Source organism: Nipponia nippon, unplaced genomic scaffold, assembly GCF_047370975.1.
Source record: "Nipponia nippon isolate SJK-2023a ecotype South Korea unplaced genomic scaffold, ASM4737097v1 scaffold_1, whole genome shotgun sequence".
In the NCBI taxonomy this organism is placed as follows: Eukaryota; Metazoa; Chordata; class Aves; order Pelecaniformes; family Threskiornithidae; genus Nipponia; species Nipponia nippon.
In genome coordinates, this window is record NW_028262290.1 from 49548262 (window position 1) to 49575857 (window position 27596).

The 27596-nt window shown below is 39.7% G+C and overlaps 1 protein-coding gene across 1 annotated transcript in view; it reads left to right on the forward strand.

The window, feature by feature from the left end:
• Positions 1–27596, forward strand: part of CDH2 (cadherin 2) — a 120770-nt gene that overhangs the window by 68334 nt on the left and 24840 nt on the right. The window contains exons 3-10 of the mRNA XM_087754530.1: positions 13118–13344; positions 15174–15320; positions 16425–16580; positions 18340–18484; positions 19535–19707; positions 24176–24313; positions 24672–24857; positions 27221–27477. Of these exons, the coding sequence (XP_087610656.1) occupies positions 13118–13344; positions 15174–15320; positions 16425–16580; positions 18340–18484; positions 19535–19707; positions 24176–24313; positions 24672–24857; positions 27221–27477 (1429 nt within the window). The remainder of the gene's footprint in view (positions 1–13117; positions 13345–15173; positions 15321–16424; positions 16581–18339; positions 18485–19534; positions 19708–24175; positions 24314–24671; positions 24858–27220; positions 27478–27596) is intronic.

Genomic DNA, 27596 nt, shown 5'->3' on the forward strand with positions numbered 1-27596 from the left:
CCTTTGTAAACTGGCATTGTTTTGGGGGAGAGGGAGTGAAAAGAGATGTTTGTTCTCATGAGTGAATACCACAGGTGTCTTTTCAGGGAATTCAAACGTTTGAGGAAAATTGAGAGGAATATGGATGGCAGTTGAAATAGCCATTGAAACGTTGAAATGTTTGTTACAATGGGGCTTTTCCACTCAGATTCCTTTTGGAAACGAATATTTAGTATTCTGGTAAGCAAAGTGAGGAATGCCTTCCTATTGGAATAAGACACTACTTGGGTTTCTAAAGGCAAATTTAGTTTTGTTTTTGTGATGCATTGATTCTGCAAGTTACCACTGAGTGTTTCCATTATCCAGGTGCTTGGACTGTGTTTGATTCATTTAAGTGTTAGAAGTTATTACCATTTTCATCTAGTATCTAAGACTCTCAGTCAAAGATCACACTCCCATTATACTGATCGCTGTAGGAGTAATCCCCAGACACTTTGCGGTCTAGGCATTTGGAGGGTGATGCTGCGTAATCTTTACTAAGAAACTTGGGATGTCATGACTAATAATTGAAAAATCAAGACTGAATAGAGTACAATACCTCACTGCTTCTCGGCAAAATAATCTTGACTCAGACAGTAATAGTTAATTGCCACATCCAGAAACAAATCCTAATGATTCCCTTTAGGAGCCATTATCACATGTAGGGTTTTCATTGCGGTATTTATAACTCTAATCTTTGGTCTCGAAGCTCATGTAACTGTTCAACCCAGCAAAAGGGTTCAGAAAGGTAATATCCTGATCCCGTTCTTAGGCTTTGCTAAAAGTAGAATTTTTAGTTCTAGTTCAATCAGTCAAGCCCCTGCCATTTTCAGGCATTATTCCACTCTAACACAATTTGAATGTCAAGTGTCTTGTGTTTTGCGCTCACAAGGCCCACAGGAAAGTCTAGACAAAAAGAAATACATTGCGTTTATCATAAGAAGCATATCTTCAAATATATCAGAAGGTCTGTTCTTTTTCTTTTCCATTCTTCTGTGACTGGACTGAATCATGATTGTTAAACGAGATGCTGCTCAGCCAGGTCTGTCTCTGTGTGTTCCCACCTGGAATAAATTGCATTAATTTGCACAGCATTGTCTTGGCATAGGATCCTAAAGTATGTCTTAATTTTGCAGTGGCTGTATTGAAAGTTGCCTCTTGAATGAAGTCTGTCTGTATCCTTCTCATTTGTCTGCATATTGTATCTGAGGACTATTTCTGTTTCCCCTTCCTGTATTAATCCAGGTACCATGTTGTGCTGCTGTCACGCTTGTCTGCATTTTGTGAAGAAAACAGTTTTTATCAGTGTTTTTTCCTAGCATAACACCTTTTTTACTCCTGTCAATTTTATTACTGTCAATTTGAATTTAAGTGGATTATTTGAGCCTCGTAATTTTGTAATCCCTAGACAACATATGCAAAGAATGGTAAGTGTTCTTGAAGGAAAATAGCATCACTTGAATTTTGACTGAAACTGTGTCAGCTGTATGCAAGTGACCTCATGCTGGTCATTTTAAAGAGTTTGCACTATATGGTGCAGTCAGACATGAGGCAATGATACTACTTCTGCTTGCAGCCAGTGTTTCTCTAATTTACCTAGAGCCAGGTGTATCTTACATGAAATAAAACGGTGATTTGAAAAGACTCAAGTCTGAGGTCCTGAGTCCGTAGCTCAGACCCAAAGAAGCTGAATTTTCTCTTCCTCTTTTGTTTTTCCTTTTGTGCTGTTGAGATTTGGTAACAGTGCAACGATGGATGGTTTTTATCTCATTGACAATATGGTTTAAGTAATCAACCAAGAAGATAAAAGTAATTAATCATAGAATCATAGGATCGTCAAGGTTGGAAAAGACCCTTAAGATCATCGAGTCCAACCGTCAACCTATCACTGCCAAGTCCATCTATACCATGTCTTCAAGCACTGTATCATCCGTTCTTTAAATACCTCCAGGGACGGAGACTCAACCACTTCCCTGGGCAGCCTGTTCCAATGCTTGACTACCCTCTCGGTGAAGAAGTTTTTCCTAATGTCTAACCTAAACCTCCCCTGGCGCAGCTTGAGGCCGTTTCCTCTCGTCCTGTCACTCATTACTAGGGAGAAGAGGCCGACCCCCACCTCGCTACAACCTCCTTTCAGGTAGTTGTAGAGAGCAATAAGGTCTCCCCTCAGCCTCCTCTTCTCCAGGCTAAACAACCCCAGCTCCCTCAGCCACTCCTCATAAGACTTGTGCTCTAGACCCTTCACCAACTTCGTTGCCCTCCTCTGGACATGCTCCAGCACCTCGATGTCCTTCTTGTAGTGAGGGGCCCAAAACTGAACGCAGTACTCGAGGTGCGGCCTCACCAGTGCCAAGTACGGGGGCACTATCACCTCCCTGGTCCTGCTGGCCACGCTATTCTTGTTACAGGCCAGGATGCTATTGGCCCTCTTGGCCACCTGGGCACAGTGCTGGGTCATGTTCAGGCGGCTGTCAACCAACACCCCCAGGTCCTTTTCAGCCAGGCAGCTCTGCAGCCACTCCTCCCCCAGCCTGTAGCGTTGAATGGGGTTGTTGTGACCAAAGTGCAGGACCCGGCACTGAGCCTTGTTGAATCTCATGCAGTTGGCCCTGGCCTATCGGTCCAGCCTGTCCAGGTCCCTCTGCAGGGCTTTCCTGCCCTTCAGCAGATCAACACTTCCACCCAACTTGGTGTCATCTGCACACTTACTGAGGGTGCACTCAATCCCCTCATCCAGGACCGGCCCCAACGCTGAACCCTGGGGAACACCACTCGTGACCGCCCGCCAACTGGATTTGACTCCATTCACCACCATTCTCTGGGCTCGGCCGTCCAGCCAGTTTTTAACCCAGCGTAGAGTGCACCCATCCAAGCTGTGAGCAGCCAGCTTCTCCAGGAGAATGCTGTGGGAGACAATGTCAAAGGCCTTACTAAAGTCCAGGTAGACAACATCCACAGCCTTCCCCTCATCCACTAAGCGGGTCACCCTGTCATACAAGGAGACCAGGTTAGTGAAAATAATCATCTTGGACCATTCACTAAGTGCCAGTAACTACAAACGTTTTCCAGCACTGGATTATTTTTTTTTCTGGTCATTGTACTTATTTGCGCTCAAGAGGAAAAACATGTAAAATATGTATTAATTACTCTTTGCTGCTATGTGTAGGACTGAAAACAACTTTAAGGTTTCATATGCTGTTGCAATGTTTCAGGTGAACTTCCATGGTCAGCAGTGTCACATGATTCCCTATATATTTCTAATTCATTTAAACAGGATGGCTAATACTAGTGGTCCTTCATTTATTTTTAAGGTATCTACACACATTTATTGCATCTAGCGGTAATGTGAGGTGTATTTGGAGAGATGCTATAAGAAGCTACTGAATGAACAACCCAGGTGGTTAGAGGTGCCTTCAAATATATGAAATTAGGCATTTTCCTGCCAGTTCTCTTGGTATTTCCCCCTCTTTAATGATTAATTACTTAATGATTAATTAGCACGGTACCTTTGCCATTTTAAATGATGAAAGTGATACATAGAGGGTGAAACTACCCATTTAGAGGTTACTTTCACCCAGAGGTACTTCCTTATAATGAGATAGACATATCACCCTAGCTTTTTGAGTCCTTTGCTTTGTTATGGGAAGTACTGCTGTGGCCCGGCTGTGAAATACGCTGTACTAGCCTGCACCAGTCACCAAGTGCTTTTTTGATTTTTAAGGTCAGATATCTGTGTTTAATAATAATAAAAACCTGAGGTCTGACTAGATAACATTGAGCTGCCATGGCAATTAGTTTTCTGCCTGAGGCCTACTGGACATGATCCAGTGATAGTATAATCCCTGGGATTTATGATTCTTATTGCTATCTAACACATCAGTGTGAATACTGCTAGGCTGTCTCTGCTCTTCTTCCACCCTGTTCAGCAACTGGTAGGTTTCTTGGCCTTTTTTGATCCAAAAGCACAGTGTTGAAGCAAATAGGATATTTTTTTAATCATTATCCATTTGCTAAGGTGATGAGCACCTCTGTAGTATAGCGTGGTTCTGCTTTGAGATCAGCTGTGCCCACTGTTTACGTGGGGATGCTGATGCAGTTGTGTCCGAGTGTCCACGTCCAGCTCTGCTGGCTGGGAGATTCTCCAGGTTCTCCCCGGAGATAGCAGAAGTCCTTTTTTAGGAAAGAAGCGTCACACAGAGCTGCCATGGTAACTTGTGGATGACTAAGGAGCTTTTTAAAAATCATTAAAAATAATTGCAGTTTTGGAGAATTAGACCGTAGTGTGCCCAGAGGAATGACCTGTAGGGGAATGACAAAAGCGACCAGTGTTGGACAGATCAGAGAGAGGAAGGGAGGAGAGGAGAGAGGAGAAGCAGTGCTGATGTTTGTGGAGGGTCATCACGCTCAAATGTGCACTGGTTCATGAAGCTGAAGAGCAACTTTAGGGAAAACTGTCCCCTTTCCCCTTGCTGCATCCATAACCACCTGGGAGGGACTGCCAAATGTGCTCCCAAGCAATGGGTGGTATCCTAGGGTATGCAGCAGAATACAGAACATTAAATGGTACCACATCTGTTTCAAGACACTTTTGTTTAAATGGGAAGCAGGAGTGTTGGCAGGATCACTGCCATTTTGTCAGAGCTGGGAATTTTTGTTTGTTGCAATGCAATGCAAATACAACACTCTTCTGCCTGAGCAGTCCTGTAATTTAATGAGAAAAATCCCTAATTTTATTTTATTTCTTTTCATGGTAAGAAGTAACCTACAGCCTAAACGTGATATATGCATGCTTCTCTCCTATGTTCTGTTGTTGTTCCTAAACCCCTCTTAGTGGGGGGGCTTAAGCCACCATGGAAAACTGCTGACCAGCTGAATTGGTGAAACAGATCATCAGCTCATTTGAAAGTACTTGCCCGTTTGGTATTTCAGCAAGTCCTGGCTCTTCACAGAAACTCCAGGAGCCTGCATTTTTATTTATTTAGTTAATTCGTTTATTTTTTTAAAGACAGCCCTCCAGTGACAGGCTCTGTCTGCCTAGGTGTGCTTGAAGCCTTGAGCTTCAGTCTGGGTTGTCAGCCTGAAATTAGTAACGCTTCGGCACCTCCGCACCTCGGTGAGGAACACAGTTGAAAGAGGAGGCAGGAAAAACGGGAGCATCAGGGAATAAAGTAAGTTTCAAAAAAAAATCTAGAAAACAGAACACCTAGGGAGAGAGGGAGGAGGAGGAATAAAGAAGAAAGAAAAGAGCTAGGGAAAAAAAAATGTGAAACCTGAAGCCTAGAAGGACTTTGGGCCCCTAACAGTTAGCAAAGAGAACATATAAAAGCATCTATTCCCTGTTCTTGCTCTCCTTATTGTCAACGGGGGGGGGTGTGTGCGAAGATTGGGAGGAAAAAAGAAGCTAACTCTTTTTTTGCATTTTCTAAAGATAGACTAAAAGGCAAAGCTGCTTATCTAGTTTTTACTAGATATTTAAGTCATTACTGTAGCAATGAAACTGCCCTTTAATTGCTGCACCATAATTGTAGGTATTTGTTTCTTACACTGCTTAAGGTCACATAAAAATGAATAGAAGTAAAAATAGGTTTGTGTTAAGTGCCTGAATTTTGAAACTGTTTTCTGCTAGCTATCTGCAGAGACAGTACTTTCCCTTTAGTCTCCTGGTTTGACTGTTCAGTAGATATATTTTTTAATTACCAAATTGGATTTTAGCAGGTGTATTCGGTTGATGCATTATGGGTATAAGAGATTAGTGTTTAATCCTTCTTTTTATTACTGTGTAGATTGGTATACTTGGGAAAGTATTAAAGGCGCACTGCATAGTCCAGAGTACAGAAATGACATTTATTACGGAGTTTTCTTTCACCTAGCATCATTTAGGAAAAAAGCTGGCGCAGAACTCTGCAGGGGCCTATAGGCTCATCTATAGTGAAACTGCCTTAAACAATACAGAGCAGAGGGAAAGAAACCTTTTTGTGTTTTAAAACAAAAGCAGTTGTCGAAATATAAGTACTTCCCCTTCTCGAAGATGCTTATTCTCTTTTTCTGCATTTTATTTTTTCTAAAATAAAGACAAAGGGGGTGTCAAAGCGCAAAAGATCTTTGTGTCAGTGAGTGGTAGAGGCAAGCACTGAAAAGGATCAGTGAATCAGATATAATTTGGACTCTGTTTGAGATACCAGTCCTGTGTTTTGCTGATGGCTGGTATTCCTGTTCTGAAAAGCTGCAGAGGCATTTCTATCGAATAGAAAGAACATTATCCCCATTTTCATTCTGGCATGCCTGTTACGACTTTGTTCTGTAAACAAAGAGGATTATGGGAACTGGAAACTAGATGGCATTTTATTAAAGAACTGTGCGAGTCTTTCACTGTGAATGCAGGAATCGGATAGTCTGGTGATAGCTGCCTGTAAAAGAAAATACTTTAAAAACAGACTTTAGTGTTTGAGTTAGTAGGGTTTATGCGGAGGCAGTCCTCTAATGTAGACAGAGTATGGGCTGGGCTTTAAATACTTCCTATTTGCACCTGTAAGAAAATGCCTGAAAAGAAAAAAAATCTCAAAATGCAACTGTACGAATTTTGTACAAACTGTACAAAAGAATGAAAAATGTATGCTGCAGAAATAGGGAGAGGGAGGTCTATGTCCACTGGCCTGCTGTTGTGTAGGCTGCCAGATTGCTTTGAAAGTATGTTATTTTAGGAAACGTGCATATTCGTCTCTCGAGAACAAGCAGTCTGGGGAGTGAGGCAGGAAAGAGAGTTGCATTGAATGAGCGTTAGTTGCAGTAACTAGCACAAATTATTTTTACCAGTGTGTTACACAACTTTTCATACAACTCGATAGCTTTTTAGCAGTAGACTACTCACTTAGCATCTTAATTCCACAAAGTCATATATTAGTACTAAGTTTTACCTAATGCCTGCTGCAGATCACTCTGGAACTGCTTTCAGTTAATGAAATAAGTGTACAGTATGAATTAAACCATAACTCTTGCAAATCACTTTTCCTTTTAATTATTGTTTTCCTAACTGAATAGACAAATGATTAAGCAAACAGCACAGCATAGAAATGTGGAAAGTTAAGCTGCTATGAGTCAGATCATGAAACACCTGAAGTTGGTAAATAGCTTGAATGTATCCCCAGTTTTATCTCAGTTGAAATTTTTGGTGTGACTGGTTCCCCCCCCCCCCCAACTTGTGAGCTTCATAGCCTGGCTTTCACTTGGCACCAGGTTGTAAAGCTTGTGAAGTCAAGTGAAAATAGGAATTAGAAGTAAGTGACCATATTTGGCCCTTAGTAAGTGGCAAAACTCCAGTTGGTTTCGTGTGACCCAGTGAAGTAGCCTTCTGCTCGGTGTGGGCTGGGGTGGCGGAACACAGTGCTCAGCACAGAGGCAGAGGTTTTCAAAAGCAGTTACTGAATTAGCAGGCTTGCTTTTCAGAAAATGGTAAGCAGCTGCCTTTTGACAGCCAGGCTTTCTTTTAAAGAGTCGCAGGTTGGTTACTCCAAAAAGGCTCAAAATGAGTAGCACTTTGAGATTTTTCTGGATGGTCTGGAGTACGGGATAAACGACAGTGCATGAATATAAAAGTAGAAAAGGGGATTAGAAAAAAGACTAGAAGAACCCATTAGAAACAACACTGTTGTACTGAAGTATCTCTAAAGGATCTATTGACAAATTGAATTATACACGTAGGAAAATGCCGTTGTCTAAAATAACCTTATTATATTCTATATTTATTTTGCATCAGCAACTTCTGTAGCTAATTTTCTTAGCTTACAGGTCAGAAGACGACATTTTCCTGGTTGCTGTAGACCACCCATGTATCAAAAAATCAAAAATTAAATAATGCTTTTAAGCTGGTCTCAGGAAGTTCTAAAATCAGACCCACTTTAAAAGTGCTGCTGGTAATGGAAAAGGCAAGTTAGAATGTAGTTCAGTTCTTTGTGATTATAACGGTCCACCATGATGTCAAAACCCCAATTCTCTTGAAGGTTATCTATAATTGTAGTAAAGGATGTCTCATGGGCATTTCACGTGCCACTCTAACAAGCCATGAGCTGAAATATGAGCATGTGCGCTGTGTTAGTAGGACTAACAGATCACCTTACAGATACAGAAATAACCAGTCTGAACAAATGACTAATTTATGAAGCAGTTAATTTTTTTTTCAGGCATTTCTGTGTATTTTTCAACAGTTTCTCTGTCTGAAAAGTAGGAAGACTTGTTAAATACAGAGTGTTCTTAGGGAAGGTAGTGTTCAGATATTAAGTATGCAGATAGCTAGACAGTTCAAGCAGAATGTTTCCATATAATTTCTCATTCTGTGAAAGGTAAAAGTGGTATCTGGCAGGTAGTTGTATGTAAGCTACTCTCTTATTCTATTTATTTTATCTGCTGCAGAGTGATCCTGAGTGGATTAAATATACCTGGGTTTTCCATTTTATGATATACGCTCTTAACTGTATTGCTGGAGTGCATGTTGTTAGCACTTGGAATTTGTTGCAATTTCCATAATGTCTTCTAAGTGAGTCTTAGCCTTGAGGTTGACGCTTAGGCGTTGAGAATAGCATTCAAGAGGAGTAATACCATTCCAGCAAATTTACAGAAGGAAATACACTTTTTTGTTTGTGTGTATGTGGATGTTATCTAGAAGTGAATTGGATATTTTCAAAGTGCAGAAATCCAGATGACAAACTCAACACAACTGTCATGGGAGCAAAGCGAGTATTGAAAATTCTGTATTAATATTCTGTATTGTAAATGAATATTTTCACAAAAAAATGCTGTTAATAATATAGCCTATTATATCATTCTGTGCTCAGTCCTTGGGTCAAGTAATTCTGGTGTTATTTGCCTAAGATAAAAAGAGCAGAAGCAGGTTGTCAAAGAGTGCAAACCAACATGAGTAACTGAAAAAGGGTTTTTATTGTCTGAGAAATGGTTCTAGTTAATTGAAGATTACTAGTAAGGTACATAAGGTTAGACATTTTATAGATACTATGAATCATTCATCTCATTAGACCTGAGTTTGAGTGGTATAGCTCTCTAGTGCACTTTAAATGAATTTGCATGTTTAGTTCTTAATGTTTTGTACACTACACATGTATGCATATGTTGTAATTACTTCCATGCAAGAGTGTTGACTTGAAAGCTTGCTTTAATACCACAGAGCTGCAGATTTTTGTTTTAGAATGTTGTAGTCACAGAGGTTCTCTGTTTTTCTTTTTTAATAGATTATACTTGTCTTGGTTTTAGGACAAGAAAAGACTCCTAAATTAGGATACTAATTGTCTTTTGTCTTAGGGTCTAATGTTTAATAATAATAATCATATGCTAATACTGAATACAATTTTTCTTCTGTTTAAATACCTTGGTTTTTGTAAATCCTTGTGCATGGCCTTATTTTGAGCATGTGAACTAATTGCATTTACTCCCATGTGTCAAAGCTGGTGTGCGTGGTATTGTTCTGATAGGACCAAAGGTATTCTCTTTAAAACCAGAATAGTTTATATTTCAGATCATGATTGAATACTTCCTAGCACTTTCAAACAATATACTTAGAAATCTTTGAAAAAGCAGATACTTTTCTGAAGGTGCAGAAGATACTCAAAAGAGAAATATTTAAAAATCAGTGAGTTGTTTTTACAGATTGTGAGGTACTCATCTGATCATTTATGTGGAGAGTGTTACTAAAACGCAGTAAAATAAGATACTTGATTACTCTTTCCGTTGCATATAAAGTGACTAGATGCTGTACGATATATCTGGTTAACCCTTTTTAAAATGAAAAGAATCCATACGATTGATCTGTCAACACAAAATGACTTTTGGAAAGCATGCCTCCCTTCCATGTGGTTGTTAGAAAGAACACGATTGGTATAAACAGTCATTATTCTCAGTGAAAAAAAGTTTCCTGATGCATTTTTGCAAAAAACTTTGCCTAAAAACCTGCAGTCAGAAATCACTCTTTGTTCATACCAGTTGGACATTGAAAAATGAAGCAAAGTGATCTAAATCGAATTTACAAGACTGATAACCATGCAGTTGGGGGGAGAGTAGCTGCTGCATAACCTGTACTCTCTCAAGGCAATTTAATTATGGTTGGTTTTACTTGAGTATAATTTGCTAATGTGTGCTCCTTGCAAAGGGAGAATAATTCTCACAAAGCATTGACAACTTTGTACGTTTTTACCAGGATACTGTCAAAGGAAAGGGATTTTCATTGAATTTCATAATATACAGTCGCCTGGAGGAGGAATATCAAAGAAGTGGCAAGCAGGGTGTTTTTTTTCTTGGGTTTTTTTTTTGCTACTGGAGTTTATATGTAAGAAGATGGGGGGAAAGAAATGCTCTTCTTTATGAATTTGAATATATAAAAAATGAATATATTATGTTACTGTGCAATAGTTGGGAAACAATTTTTTTATAAAATATTGTTCTGATATCTTAGTCTTTTGGACCATAATGACTGTAATACTCATTTTAAATTTCAACTTTTAAAAAACAGTAATGATCAAAGTTTAGATTAATACTCATTCTCTTTCCCACTCCGTACTTTTCAGAAGTAAGTCTGAGAAGAGCCAGAGGTGAATCTGGCTTGTTCTTTGTCCTTTTGGTCAAGACACTCTTTTGAAGAGCAGATGTAGAGAGCAGCTGTAGCTGAGATGAGAGGTCAGCAGAGGCACATGGCTATGGGATATATTGCTGGCTGTTTTTTTCCTTAATCTCTTAATGTGAACTGTTTGTAACGGAGAGTTGTTTTTGTGGATGGAGATGATGCTTGGAGGAGGCCTACCTTTCTCTCTGCTTGGGATATGGGTGGTCTGTGCCTCTGAACAGTGCTATTTGTTTGTCCAGTCATTAAGTTCTGAAGTCATTAGATGTAGTGACTTTTGAGTAATCTCTTCTTGGACACCTCTTTATTTTTGTGCTAAACAATGCAGGATATCCAGCTCTTGAAGGTTGGCTAATCAGATTTACAGAATTGAGACTGTGGTAATGATTTTTTGGGTACTGGTATAGTTGTTATAACTGGTAGTTTTATATCCTTGGCTTAGAATCGTGCATTTTGTCAGTTGGCTGTTGCATTTCAGCATACTATCACAGTAAGCTGACTCAAGCTGCGATGCTCAATGTTGAAAAGAGTGGGAGATCACTGAGATGGTCAACATCCGGGAACTGGACCTTCTGCCTTCAATTTTCTCCTCCCACGTGAACAGCAAACCAGAGGTTTTGTCACCTTCTCCAAATCTTGCAGACCTGTGATCTGTAGATCCATAGGAAAGGAAGTCAGTTGTACTTTATGGAGCAGGCAGGATGGACTTGAGGAGCAATAGGGATTGCCTAGAGAGTGACATATATGAAAACTTATGCAAGAGGCTGAGTATTTATTAGCATTTCAGTGAAGCACTCTCACTGCTAATGAGGAAGACCTGAGATAACGTCTACAAGGAGGACCACAGGAGGAGCCCTAGCAGTGAGGCTTTAGCCTTTTACCCAGGCAGATTTGTTCTTCCCGGGTTCAGTGCTTTGTGGGACTTGGCATGCTCTTCTCCCTGAGGTGAGGCTGGCATTTCATCGAGGGAGACCTTCAAACTTTGCGAGCCGTCTGGAAAGAGCAGCATCCCTGCCAAGCCCAGCAAGATCAGTATTAAGAAGGTTCACATTTTATCATTTATTTTGAGGAGTGCTGTGCTTTGTCTTATTTTTGTACATGATGGACCCTTTCAAAGAAGTATTTTGTACAGTCTTTTCTGTCAGGAGAGGTCAAAGGGAGGATTTGGGATAACTGAAAGGGTGCAGTAAAGAAAGAAATTTTATATGTTATCTGAACATCATCAGGGTCCTTGAAGTTCAAATACAAAAAGGTATGATTCTTCTCTATACCTTCCTGGAAACAGTGCATTACAGAAGAAAGCATATGATGCATGACATTTAGTAGTGATTTTTCTTGAGTGGGACCTTTAGCTTTTGAAGCCAAACAGTTTGTGCATGGTTTAGCACAGTAGAAAAAGTCCAATAACTGAAATGAGGCATAAAGCCTTATTTCATCTTCATCTAACTATGTGTGTTTCAGTACAACCTTCATAATGATGTTTTGCACTTCTATTGCCCATACAATCAAAATATTTCATAATATTTTGGAAACATTAAAGAGCAATCATTGGTTATAAAAGCACACTTTCATTTTTTACCTACTATTATTTGCAGTAACCCAGAAGATATGTGGTAGTGAAAGCAATTGGGTAAAGAAAGCAGCAACCAGTTATCAGTTCTACTTTGCGCACTTCACATCATTATCTATACAATCAGGTTTACTGACTTCTTGTTCCAATGTGCATATTTCAGACAGGATAAAAGGAAGGAGCCGGGGCAGGGATTAAACAAGAATGAGTAACTCCAAAGTAGATGAATGGATATGTGGGGTACCTGAAATAGCTTTAAAAAAAGTGAAGTCTTTAACTTAAAGACTTTCTCTGTGAGGTAAGTATTTACTGCTGCCTCTGTCTTGTAGATGAAGGATGAGGAAACTCGGGCCCAGAGCCCATAAGTGACCTACCTGAGATGATACAGCTGAATCGCAGGCTGAGCTGGGCACAGAAGTTAATCTCTTAATGGACTTTTGGGTTTCTGCCTTACCCCCATTGGCAGAGAAGGCACTGGAAGCACAGTTGTGTTTGCTATTATGGTTGCAGTGTAATTAGATTTGTTGAGTGTTTTTAATGAATTGACTTGACTGGATATTGGTGAGGGTTGAGGTGAAAGTGCTTGCAGCCTTTCCACTGGAAACAGACTGAAATGTAGGATAGGATGTGGAGGGAAATGGTTTTCTTACTGGGGGGGTGGGTCTTTGGGAGGGAGGCAGTCTATATAGGGTTAAAAACTCTTCCCTAGCAATACACAGAAGGATATCGCTGTTACGTGGAGTGACCCCTAAACTACAAGTCTTAACTCATAATTGCATGTGATAACAGCAGCAACAAGTTAAGTCTTTCTGCTTTTGACTATTTGTTGTTAATGCATTTTATGTCACAGTGAGTTCAAGTGGGCTGCTTTTTCATTTTTTGTTCTTCATTTTGTGTCTGTTTTACAGTGAGGTTTCGAAGCTGTGATGGAAACAAAAAAATACACTTTGGAAGCAGTGAGCCAGAAGATTTCAGAGTAGGTGAAGATGGTGTGGTCTATGCAGAGCGAAGCTTTCAACTTTCAGCAGAGCCCACAGAGTTCGTCGTGTCTGCTCAAGACAAGGAAACTCAGGAAGAATGGCAAATGAGAGTGAAGCTAACCCCTGAACCAGCCTTCACAGGGGCTTCAGAAAAGGTAAAACAACAAAACGCAGCCTGTATACATGTATCTCCACAAACAAGCCTAAAAATGGGGATTTGATTCTGTCTGTCATGTACCTCTCCATGAGGCGTTTTATTAAGGGACGACTAGCGCATGCATAGCTGGAGCCTCAGGAAGAACGTTTTTATAGCCTGTTGTTCTGGAGTTTTGCTAAGGCATGGAAAGGCATGCCCGTTTAAGTATATAGGATTCATTTATGTTTGAGCTTTTTGTTTGTTTAGTTTGAGATTTATACCTGAATTGAAGTCGGACATGGTCATTTCTTTATTTTAAATTGCTTGAAAGTATTACAGTATTTATTCAAGCAGTTAAATATAACGACAAAACAAACAAATTTGTGCTAGAATGCATCAGTCACGTTTATTAGATGGGAGCTGTAGATTTACAGCAGTAGTAGGAAAGCATTTCTGGCAGGGAATATTGGCTTTGTCTTGTCCCTTCATAATCAAATGGAGATGGTAAATTATTCATGATTCCAGCACTACTTGGTAAGGAAGATAGTCTCCCTCTGCTGGAAGCTGCCATAGGATAAACCACGTACTGTAACAAAAATCAACCCTAGCAATATACAAATAACAATGCGTTTCCTTTAGGAAAACAGCATTAGGTCTACTATCGTTTTCTGTTATATTACTTGCTGCCTGCTGTTTCTTACCTTCTCTTACAAAGTGCTTAGTTCAGAAATAACGAATAAAATTTATTCATAGGTTAACATACCTATAATAGGCACACATTAAAGATTTAAGCATAATGTCAAAATAAACAGTGTGGTTATGCAAGACATTTTTCCTGAGAACACACTGGAGACCAAAGCTGTGTAATCCTCAATTTTTTGTTTGCTTACTTGATGATGGTTTTAAATCTTCTAAGGCATGTTTTTAACAAAGGAAATGTCATTTTGTCTGTAAAAGTCTAGTAAAAGAGCAGATGCTTAGGTATGCCAGGGCATGCCCTGTTCTTTCCAAAGATCCAGTTCAGGCATCCTTGCCATCAGCAGAATGTAGAGTAGTGGAATCTGGTCTTCAGCTGGGCATGTGTTTTTACTCTGTGGCACATTTGATTAGATTTCTTTAAAAAGTTTTTCTCTGAAAAGATTTGGAAAAAGTTTTTTTTTTGCCCTGTCTCCACCCTTAAGTGAGCTAGCATGGCTGTGTGTGTGCTGGCATCCAAAGGCTGAAATGAGTGCAAATACAGAAGGGAATAGGAAGGGAATGTTGACACCCAGCAGAGATTAATGCCCAATGTGTAAAGTGGGTCATCTACTGCATCCATCATGGCTGACATAGGTTTAAAATAATTACAGCATTAATTCTATGGGATTTAATAGGGTCATAAATATTTGAGACATTCCTTACCAGTATGTATTAAACTTCTCTTGGAATTCAAATTATACTTTAGCACACCCAGATCTAAATTTAATGTACAGTAGCACATTACCTGAACTGAAGTTCTGGCTAATGAGAAATACATAAAGGCATAATATTAAATTCTGCAAAATATTAACTACTTTTCAGAAAGTGCAGAATAGTTTACACAGTAGTGCCATGTTATAAATGGTTTATAATTCCATTTCTCCTCCAACTTGAATAAGGAAGGAAGAAAAGGAGTTCCTAAAATTTTGCAGTGCAATTGTAAATAATATTGGTTATTTTCATACTGCACTGTGAATGCAAATAAAACAGTTCTATGAACACAAAGACAGCCTTTCAGTCAATTATGTAATTGTATCTGAGTTATTTTGTAACATCTACTAGCAATTCTCCTTCTAACATGTGCTTAATTTTATCTTGTACCTGGGAAAGGACCAAAAGAAAATTGAAGACATCATATTTCCATGGCAACAATACAAGCACAGCAGCCCTCTGAAGAGGCAGAAGAGAGACTGGGTTATTCCTCCAATCAACCTACCAGAAAATTCCAGAGGACCTTTTCCTCAGGAATTAGTTAGGGTAAGAAAGTTAATAGGAATGTGGTTTCAGTGTCCCTTGGAGACCTCTTGAAGAGATTTTGTGTGAATGATGTCTTGTTCATAGTCCAAACGTTTATCAGAGTCTTTTGGGCTGGTTTATGTTGCTGCCTCTGTGCATATAGGGCTGGGCTGTATCGACTAGCTTTTTTTTAAGTTGTCTCTATGCTCCTGTACTGGTGGAACGTGACCTTGGTTCGAGTGGTAAGTGCTGTGATAACTTCCTTAAGTGGTTAAGGAGGATCTCTGCTGGTTCAGGAGTTCTCCAGTCTTCTGCACTGGAGTTTTCCAGCTGGGGAAGGGTGTGGGGGTCAGCAGGAGGAGTACATCAGGAGGCAGGAGGAAATGGGATGTGATGGGATGAGGACACTAGCTGCTCCATAGGATTCTGCAGCACAGACGTGGCCGTTGCCAGGAGCCCAGCACAGGAGAGGGCTTCCAACCATGGTACTGGTTGGTCATGACCAACTTCAATGAGGATTTGTTGGAACTTGGTAGAGCATTAGCCCAAGGTGATAGGATATAGTTTTGCTCTGCTTTGTTGATTGGCACGCTGGTGATTGACCTGCCCCTCACAGATGCACTGACCTTTAATTTTTTCCTTGGAAGATGAGACCAAAGTTCAGTCTTTAAACACAAACGGTGAGTTTCTAAAGGGCTACTGGCAGTAGCAGAAGAGAGTCAGTAGCTTTGGTCTGGGAAGATGCAGGAGGAAGGAAAAAACCCAAAGCAGACTTTATATTTCTTATGTAGTTTTATGATAGTATATGTTTTCTCTAGGATCTAAATTTTGTTTAAGGTAAGAATACTTATTTGTGTTGGTTTAATACAATTCATCCTATTGTGGGAAGTAAGGAGGGGATATTTTTATGTTCCTGAAAATTCATTGACCAGCTTTCTGACAAACATAGAGTGCAGTTGAAAACCTCAAGCTTTATACTAACTATATATAATTTCCAGAATAATTGTTTTTACAAGTTTAGCTTAAAGATGGGGGAAAAAAGAAAGAGCTGCTGCTTGTCTCAGCAACAGTCCCATCCTCTGATTGTTTGTAGCTAATGTAAACATTATCTTTTTTGACACATAGATTAGGTCCGATCGTGATAAAAGCCTCTCGCTACGGTACAGTGTGACTGGCCCAGGAGCTGACCAACCTCCAACAGGCATCTTCATCATCAACCCCATCTCAGGACAGCTGTCTGTGACAAAGCCTTTAGACCGGGAGCAGATTGCTTCTTTTCATGTAAGAGTTTAATTTACCATAAATCAGATTATCAAATTGAAGATTAACATCTGCTTCAAATATGACTTGAGCAGCCGGCATTTAGTTTTCTATGAGAAATGATTTGAAGAGTTTGTGGCAGATTTGTATTTATTGTACTTATTAAGGCTAACTCTTACTATGTGTAAGCAGCTTAAATATATTAACATAAGGTAAACAGTGATTAAATGTATTTAGATAAAGTAATTTTAAAAGATTGAAATATGGATACTGTAGCTTATATTTCAAATACAGACCATTGATCACAGTCTCCACTGTATTGTATATTTTTTCAAAAGTTTACTTTTAATTCACCAGCTTAAATTAGGACATGACTGCTACTAGAATTGCAGCAGCTGTTATTTGAGAAATGGATGGGAAGAATAGCCTACCAATTTTCATTTTCAGGGGCAAATCTAAGCGTTTTAATGGAATTGTAAATTAGGTCTGTCAACTTATGAAAATTATATTCTTTGCTCTAAAGAAATTGACAAAGTAGACCACGGATTCCAGTATTAGTGGAAGAGAAGGGTTTGAAGGAAGGCGGGAGACCAGGCTGTGACCTAAAGTTGTCTCTGCTTCTGAGAGACCACGCTGAAATCGTTACAGAAGTCGGTCAGCTCCTAGAGAGAGTTTCCAGCATGTCGTGGATTACAACACTCCTTGCCTCGCGCTCCGGGAAGCCCTTTGAGTGTTGCTCCCGAACAGAGGAGGCAGCAGGAGGCATCCGTGGGAGGGGGAGGCGGGGGGAATGGCTCTCACAAGAGCACAATAGCTCTGGCATCCGCAAGATTTTTACTGAGAATTTGGCATTGGCAAGTCGAGACTTACGGACTTAGGAATTTACATTTATATGAGTCATTTCCGGAGTGGTGAGTTAATAACGCCCGCTTGCTCCTTTCTAGTAGGTTTGTGGCCAGAAGATATGTGTGTGTGTGTGTGTGTGTGTGTGTGAGTGTGTGTATATATATAATGGGCTTCAGCAGGACTGCTATAGGAGAAAGTTGCTTTTTTGCCTAGCAATTGCCAGGTTTAAATTTGCAGAAAGTACTGGGTTCCCTTTTTTTGGCTGTCCAATTTAAGATGATTTAGGTAAACTTGACTGTCAAAGGTAGTTACTCGGTCCTTTTTGACAATCGGGGCATTAAATTTAAGTGTCTCAGTATCTTTGAAACTCAGTCCATAAACTTTAGCTTAATTTTAGCCTGGAATTTCAGTATGTTTACTGGCAATGATTTATCACAAACCTTACCTTAGTGTTTCAGGTAACACAAATCTGTTCTGTATGCTTTTCCTACGAGTTCATGTCTATTCAATATCCATAATATGAGTGAAAAATTTTTGAAAGTGATGCCAGTGTTCATTCCCTGTGGATTGTTAATAAGTTGCTATCTGTTTGATATAAATCTGCATATTTCTAGAGTCTGTTTTCTAATGGTCATTATTAAAACCAGATTTATATATGACAGTAGGCATTGGTATTAATCAAAATTACATGATTCAGAATAATTTTCAGCAAATCAAAGTAGTAAATCTGCTGCTTAGAGTAGTTTAGAAGTCTGAACAGCAGTTCCATTAGCAACTTGAAAACTCAAATGGTCGATATGAGGGAGCAGTGGCAGATAACAAAATACATTGAGCTGAAAATGTCTGGCCTGAAACTTCCTGCCACCATTATTGTATCTATTTGTGCATGTATGTTGTGCAAATTCTAATACTTTTAATGATTTTTTTTTTGCAGCTGAGAGCACACGCAGTGGATGTAAATGGAAACCAGGTGGAAAATCCTATTGATATTGTTATTAATGTCATTGATATGAATGACAATAGACCTGAATTCTTACACCAGGTTTGGAATGGGACAGTCCCTGAAGGATCAAAGCCAGGTAATACATGGGCTTTCAAAGTGTACGCAGTAACGTTTTGATGGTGATGAAGGGGGTGCTTTCAGGCCTTGTAACGCTTTTAAAGGTGTCTTATTAATGTGATGAGCAAAATCTCAGATACTGTCTTACTATTTCACCTTATTTTTAATTAACTTTTTAGCATGCCAGGATTAATTTCCAAAAGAATAAAGCATTATATACATAAACTAAAACAGAGAAATCTTTAAGAATATGACATTTAGGTTCCTGGTTTTGAAAATCCTATTTATAGTGTCACAGCTCTTACAGTTATGTTCATGATAGCCGTTGACATTCATTTAGTTGACAGCTCAGGGTATAAAAGGCTTCTGAAATATCAGCAGATCCAGTTCTAGTTCTGAATCTCAGAGGCTTTGGAAATACTGGGATTTGAAATCAAACAGTTTCATTTGAATTCTCAAGAAAACCCTAAATGTTGTTCACTTCTCCTTAAAATTCTAATTGGCTCAGACTAAAGTTTGCACTATGGCTGAAACCACTTTCTTAATTTGTCAGTAGTGCAAAATGAATTTTTTAGAAAGGTTAGCTCAACAAATGTATTTTCTCACTTTGCGGTGTTGACTTGGCATTTGAAATGAAAAGAATGTGCGTCTCGAAGATCTTTGAAAGAGTGTTATTTACATTGATTTTCAATCATTATTAGTTTGTGCACCAATTCTGAAAATTAAATATATTTCCTTTGGCCCAATTAGTAACTTTTTTATCTAAACTGAGGAGCTGTGTTGTTACAGAAATGTTATTTGTGGCAGAATTGTAGGATTTCATTGTTTATGGAGCTTCTTCAGTTCTAAGCAAATCTGATATTTTATAAACACAAAGTATTTTTATCTCCTCTTATGTATTTTAATTACTCTGTTGGCGAGTCTTGGGTTTAACCAGTTTGTTTTAAGTACGAAAAGGAATGTGCAGAGTTTACCAAAAGAAATACATGCTTTGACCATTGCTTGTAAGTGATCTTATGTAATCTGAGTAAACTGTTCCTATAACATCAATTATTTATCCTGCTGCTAGGAACCTACGTGATGACTGTTACTGCCATCGATGCTGATGATCCCAATGCACAGAATGGGATGCTGAGATACAGAATCTTGTCACAGGCCCCGAGCAGCCCCTCTCCAAACATGTTTACAATCAACAACGAGACTGGTGACATTATCACCGTAGCAGCTGGGCTTGACAGAGAGGTACGGCAGGTCCTAATCCCATAGGCTGGGTTGTACTTAATATTGTAAAGAAGCAAATTTTTTGCTAGTAACTTACAAAGACTTCTCTCCCTCCCCAGTCAGAACTTTCTCCCTGGAAAAGAGGAAGTTAGGATGAGGATGAAAATTGGACCCACGTGTTCTGTAATGTAGTTAGTCTCGGTTCCATGGGGTTGTGGAAGGGATCTTGTCTCAAAAGCCTGTTTGTAAGGTACACACTGAAGCAGAGTGATGCAGATAAGGACCTCAGATTCTCGGCCTGGGTGCTGAGATGGGAGGTGTTCCTCAGCTCCAGCTGTTGCCTCTTGCTGAGGAAAAGAAAGAGTAGATGGAAAATGGAATTGGCTATATGTTTTATTTATTTTGGAAGCTCCAGGAGAGCTTCTCTCCTCCCTCTGTCCTCTTCCTTGCTCTTCACAGAGAGGTGGTAAATACTTGAAATCCTCTGGATGCTCTGTTGCTAAATTTGCAGTAATTTGCTTATTGAAGTAAACCAGGAAAAATATTACCACTTTTAAAATCTGAAAAGCATGTTTCTAGGAAATAAACCAGTCGGTATTGTAAACTGCATAGATAGAGACTTGTCTCAAGGCCTGGACACACATTCAAAACCTTTTTAAAAAAATAATAATTAAAAAAATATAACTATCAGTAATTCCCTGCTGCATGCTGGGCAAGACCATTCTGCCTACACAGTTCTTCACTGTGCCCACCACCAGAGAAGGATGGTGCCAGATCCTCTGATCTGGTTCACCCATCTGTGAGGTGGGAATAAAAATATTTCTCTCCCAACTCCAGATCTGTCACATGGACTAACTGTGCTTTTGAACCACTTGAAAACTTTGGAAGAGATAAGCATTATTTTATAAACAAACTATAAAATCCAAACAAATCTTATTTCAGCACATCTTGTGTCAGCTTCTGTTTTACTAACCTCATTTTAGCTAATTAAATCCAAATGTTTTTTGAACTGGATTTGCTGTTCAGCTTTTAGCTGTTTGCTTATACTTATTGAAAATGGAGACCAAAATTCTTTCTGATGCTCTGGGTTGGCTATTAATATTCTGATGCATTTCAGTTTGAAAGGGGCAATCAGAAAATTTGAAAGCTAAACAGACTGTTAGATATTGCAATTAATTTTTAAAGTTTTATTAACATTCATTCTATTTTAAGTTGGTTTTGAAGAAGATGTATTTGAGGAAAGGAAAACCCTGAACTTTACAGTATTGCCCTATTAAATTAAAAGAATGATGGGCAGCTTTGCCCTTGTTTTTAAAATCCCCTGGTCATCTTTGACTGGTGAACTTTCAGAAGGACATAGTGATAACTCTGAGTTTTATTACTTAGTGACTATCTGTACCGGAGTGATTTAACTTGGAAGAAGCCAGCTGTCTGTGGAGCTTAGGCCTTCGCATTAACAGTTGGAAAAGCCATCAGTTTTCCTGATGGATCACTGTACTGATACCCAAATGAGTATTTATAAACATTTCTTGCACATGTTGAATATTAATGATTAATGTTAAATCATTCAAATATTAAATTAGACTAATATGAGATAAAATAGTTTCCTTCCCAAGCCATTGCTCTGCTTCCTTCATTTCCTGAGTCATTTCGTGGAAGTCAATTAAATTAAAATGACCAGGAGCCTAGAAAGCCAGATCTGAATCAAGGAGGTCTTCTGATAGGGCTGGGGAGTGCCTTGTTGCACGAGGTTTCTTGTTGTCCAGGAACCTCGGCTGGGCTACCCACTTCTGCCTTTCTGCCCTTCCTCTAAGTCTTGACTCTCTTTGTAAAGCTCTAATTAGGCTCATAAAGTACTAGACACGATTTTAAATTCTTAAATTTTGCGACCCGTTATTTATGGGACCATAAGTGTTGTAAGCACTCAAAAAAAAAAAAAAAAAGTGATTCCTCCGATAGCATTCCTCATCTGCTAGTATTTTAGGTTAACATGCACAATGCATTATCTATGCTAACACGCACGGGAGGAGAGTTGCTTAGGTAGGGGACTCAGCTAAAGGCAGAAGTTGTCTTTCACTTGCTGTCCCAAAAGATGCTCTTTTATGAGATCCAGCTGTTCTTACTTCTTCCGCTATTGCTGTGGAATTCACTTCAGCATTAAAACATCTGCCTTACTGCTGGAGGTGCTGAAGAAGTCAGGCAGGGTACTTTAAATTTACACACTGACGTTCCTGCCTCACGTGAGGTTAATTCAGCGAAGTGCTCTTTTATTTGGCCTGTGTTGAAGTGGAAAGATGTGATCTGATGAGGTCTGCATTCTTTCTTGAAGCTGCCAGTTCGTTTTCAGATGTGTTGCTGCAAAGTCTCCGGGCAGGCTGCTGACAGACGCTCCACGGCTTATTCCTGGCTCCTTCTCAACCCGCAGTTAAAAGAGGAGAGCCACCCAGTTTTGCCATGCTTGGAAAGTTGTGCACTTGTTGATTTCTGAAATTTCATTCCCAGCAGTTGATCTTCTGTATGTGAGCGCTCGAAGGGGAGGAAAACAAACAAAAACACATATATGCTGTCTTTTGGGGCACTTTTTGGGGCAGTTTCTAGAGTACCGCTTCAGCTGGAATTAAATAAGAAGACTGTACGGAAGTTGAGTCTCCATGTAATAATAATGGAGTTTCCTTAATGAAATTTGCTTCTTGGGATCAATGTGTTAAGACCCAGATGAATCAGAAGCACCTGCTGTTTCAATAACATAGAATCATCTGGCTGCAGGATTTGTTTCAGTACTGCTCTAGATTTTATTGCTTCACAATAAGTAAAGTATATTTTTTTTTCCTGGGTGAAAGTAGTAAAAGTATTTCTTTGATTCCCTTCTGACTGCTGCTCTTGTTGGTGTCATGAAGGAGACCTGTAGGATGTTTATTTAAGCCTTTTGAAGGTCACTTGCAAGTATATTTTCCAAGCCAGAATTCGTATACGTATTTATACATTATTAAACATGTATACTGCATTTCTGTATAAATGGTACTAATCTTGCTTTTTCAAAGAACTGTGGGATGCATATACACGTTTGAGGTGTGTTGTGAGGGTTCCTTTGCGAAAGGGGACATGAGCATAAATTATCTTCGGTGGGAGATAAGGATTCATACAGCTCATTTTAAAAACTTTTTTTTTTTTTTTTTTTTTATTATTCAGTGGCTCATTTGCTGCTTGGAAGTGTGCATAACCATTAGATCTCTAATGTCTGTCCTGGTGTCTGGCCAAAATTTGAAAAAAAGTTAGACATTATGAGTGGAATTGTCCTTGCTTATTTTTTTTTTTATTGATATCCGTAGTCCCTTTTTGTAAACAGTTTCGATGAGAAGTCATCTGTCATATACCTCAGTCTTTAAGTAGTGGGAGAAAATAAGGTACTGAGTAGAAAAACTGTGCTATTCTTTAAGTGTTTTTATTTTGCCAGGAGTTTTTTTGCCAGTGTTAGTAAACCATTCGTGAAAGTGATATTTCCAAGTAATAGCAGCTTATTACGTTCGTGCGTTTTCTTTGGAAAGAACTGAATGATAACACCTAGGTCTCTCTGAACTGGGAAACTGAACTGGCAAATGAAAAAGTATACACAATGTTTGCAATTCACAGTAGAAACCGTTGATGAGTCCAAATCAGCTTCTCAGCAACTCTACACAAAAAACATCATTCTAATTTTATTTTTTTTTTTTAGCACAACCTTGTCGACTTTGTTTTAAACATCTAACCGGTCTGAAGTCAGGTCTCAGTTGGGCATTTCTTGTGCTTGAGGGAGCCCTGGCCCCGTTCCTGCCGTGAGGGAAGAGCTGGCTCCGAGGGCCGTTAGTGTTGGCACGCGTGGTGGTGGTGGGGGAGGAGGAGGCGGCAGCAGCCATCTTCGGCCGGGGTGTTTAACATTTATGGAAATAGCCCATGTGGTTGTTCCCCCCCCACCCTTTCTCCTAGTGCCCTTACTCGTATCTGTTAGCCTTGACATCTTCGGTTTCCATAGTGATCGCCACAAGTTGCAACAGCGGTTTTATACTTGGGCTCGGCTGAAACAAAACCTTGGCAGTTGTGGCCGTTTGGCCAACAAACCTACCTTGGCTCAGTTCTCTTAAATGCTTTTGAGGACTTAGTTTAGTATAAACTGCACTCTTGTTTTTTCCCCATTTGAAAAGCGTTGTTAAATCTGTGATAATAGCATTAACTGTATAAAGTGTTTTTGATTTTGAGAGTAGGAAACAAGCAGTCTGCTCTTGTCTTGGTGATATTTGAAGAAAATCAAGCCGTAGTTCGATGTAGTGAGATGCAACCCGGTGCTGTATTCCTGTGGCACAAACTTTGCTCCTGTCATTTCAGGTGATGCTAACTAGAATAAACAGTGTGATAGGCTCCATTGCTTAGCAAAATGCAATTTTGGAAACACCTGCTGTCCTATGGTAATGTTAGTTTTGTCTAAAACTTATGTTGGTGTCATTTTGTGTTTTAGAAAGTACAACAATATACATTAATAATTCAAGCTACGGACATGGAAGGAAACCCAACATATGGTCTTTCAAACACAGCAACTGCTGTCATCACTGTGACAGATGTCAATGACAATCCTCCAGAGTTCACCGCCATGACTGTAAGTACAGGGTGGAAGGAACTGAAGGATGTGCATATTTATAACCCTTCCCCTCTTTTCTTATTAAATTCACAGACAGTAAATATTTATTCCTTATTAAATAGTGTACTGTTAGGCAGAATTGAAATACGTGCAGGATATATATCCCTTAGATACAGTAGTCTGCTTAGGCCAAAAGGCAAAAGCTGTCAAGGGAATCAAACCATCATTTTTCTAGGTGGCCTCAGGTAAACTTCATTAGATAAATTGTTAGAGCTCCAGTGAAGAGATGCGCTCCCTAACGTTGATGAATGTTCAGTATGGCATGGCTTTTGTGCGCTTCTGCAGCCGAGGTAAAAAGCTTTCTTGTTTTTTGCAGTTCTATGGGGAAGTACCGGAAAACAGGGTGGATGTGATCGTAGCGAATCTGACGGTAACGGATAAAGATCAGCCCCACACGCCTGCGTGGAATGCGATGTACCGAATGACCGGAGGAGACCCGACAGGTCGATTTACCATCCTGACCGATCCCAATAGCAATGATGGGCTGGTGACTGTTGTGAAGGTAAGAGATACTTGCGCTTCAGAGAATTAAGCAGAGATGGAAGAAGGGGGAGAGCATCGAGAGGGAAAGACGTGAACTCCTGAGACCAGCACGAGTCTGGAAAGTAAAATGGATGGGCACCGTCTCTCTTGCGGGAGTAAGCCATCCATCTCTTGGAGCGTTTCCTTGCTTATGCCATCAGGACTATTCCAACTGATCTGTTTTAAAAATCAGGCTAGGTTGTTGAAAATGACAGATTTTGAAGCCTTATTTGCCAAAAGATAGGAATTAGGCTCTGAAAAAGCATTTGCTTAGTGTTTGTTGCTAGTGTAAAGGAACAGCTTCCTACATTCTGACCTCCATGAGTAGTCATGCTTGTTGTCTGCGGGTTTTATGTCAACATGTGCCCATTACGGAACTGAGATAGGCAGTCAAGGCACAATCAGAGTGGAAGAAGTGGTAGGTGGGAGGCTACTTCTACAAGAGGCTTTTAAAGACTGGCTATTTTTAAAACCTCATTTAAATACCTTTTATGGAATAAATATCTTCATTCTCTAGCCAACACAGCTCTGTGTTGAGGGATGACTTATTTCAAGTGATAATAACAATGTGGTTCTATAATTAAACCTGCCAGGCAGTAGCCACCTTTCCTCACGGCCCTCTGATAAGTGTGTCGTCTCTGAGCTGAACTGTTATAGTTTTGGCTAATCCACTTACAAAGTCAAGTGTGAGATGCCAGTGTTCCCATTTGGAAATTAAAGCATTCACTTCCCCCCCGGCCCCCCCCCTCCTCTTTTTTTTTTTTTTTTTTTTTTTTTTTTTTTAATCTTCTCAGTATGTAGGTGAGAAAAAGATAGAATTTTTGTACAGCTATAGTGGTAATTCACACTAGGGTGTTTTGGTTTGGTGGGGTTTTTTGTGGGTTTTTATTTTTGTTTGAGTCTTTTGTTGGTTTTTTTTTTTGCTTTTTTGGTTTTGTTTTTTTTTTTTTTTAAGAACTAACTGTTTTATAACTGCACTTCCCCAGAGGTACCAATTGTTATATTGCAGTCGTCTAGCAAGAATTATGTGAGTGTCTGGGCTTTGTAATAAGGCCCATAAGCATTTTTTTTTCAGATATAGGAATGGTATCAATCTAGAAATGTCTGGAAAAGTGAATTTTAAAAATGCTCAGATTAAACTAAAGTATTGTAAAGAGAAGCAAGCCTCAGATTCCACATCTCTAACCTTTTTGATATAGCTTTGCTCACTTAAAAATTTATTATTAACAAATTCTATCCCCTCTACTGCCAGAGTATCTCAGTGCTTTGCTACATCTGACCTGCTTTAACAACAGAGTAGCAGCATGTGGGAGCCTCATTGGAAGAGGAACTTTTTCCTACAAATGCAAGGGAACGATCGACCTGTTCGGAAGGGGGTCAGCTATACCATCTGAAATCAGAGGCTCTTAAACAGCATAGGAAAATCAGCCTGAGGTGGTAATGGCAGTTCTGCAGTCTGGCCAGCAGCACTCCTTCAAGCACCCAGACTTGGGTGGGAAGAGTTGGAAGCCTGCCTACAGTTTTTATTGGCAGTGCAATGAGTTGATCTGTAAACCTGTAATGAAGATTGGATTGTCTCTTGTCATTGACTTCATACTGCCAACTGCCCCTGTACAGTACGGGGTTCCTTCAAGCCTAGAATCACTGCGAGTAGTACAGTGCATAGTATTAAAGCGAATCGGGTCTCAGGGAATGCTTCACCCTTGTGCAGCCCAACAGAGGAATTCTAGCCTCAAACTGTTTTTACTTCTCCTTAAATTGGACTTCTGGCTCAGCGAGGAAGTCCCCAAATTGAAAGTTGTCCAGACTGTGAAGGTGGCAGCTATAGGTATACCAGCAGTGGGATTAGCTGGGATTACAAAGTCTTTCTAGTGAAACATTAAGGGCATGGGAATCTCTGATCTACGGGGCTAGGTATGGTCATGATCTTGTTCAAAGGAAACCTTCCTCATAATAGAGAGAGGCAGGTTTCTGTCCCTAGGAGAGCTCCTCAGGAGGCACGTCTGCTCATATGAGTGCCTGGCACAAGGGTGGGAGTTTCTGCATCATCTGATGAAACTACTTGTTTCCTCAGTTACCACTAATGGCAGTACCAGAGTAAGTTAAATCCAATAATAACAAGGTTTCTAGCTGTTCTGACTTCGAGTGCTCCTGCTGCTAAGCAAAGCCCCAACGCAGTGTCGTGTTGAGGTGTTTGATTGTGTTCTCTTTAGGTTCTGTGCTCATTTTTAAGAAAAACAGTACAAGTGATATTTAAAAATGTGCTTTAAAGTAAAAATGGTTTTGTGTGTCCATTACTATTGTAAGTAAATGTTAACACTTCCTGCTCTTTGCTTTTCCTAGCCTATTGACTTCGAGACCAACAGGATGTTCGTACTTACTGTAGCTGCGGAAAATCAAGTGCCTTTGGCTAAGGGGATTCAGCATCCTCCTCAGTCAACAGCAACCGTGTCCATTACGGTCATTGATGTGAATGAGAGCCCATATTTTGTTCCAAACCCTAAGCTCATACGTCAAGAAGAAGGGCTGCTTGCTGGTAGCATGTTGACAACTTTCACTGCTCAGGACCCAGATCGTTACATGCAGCAAACCTCTCTAAGGTCTATATAAACATTTTGCAGTTATTTAACAAATGGAATGCAATATCCGTGTTACAGAATGGGTGGGGATCAAAGAGACTGCATATGAAATGACTGCATTTACGATAGCACAGTTATAC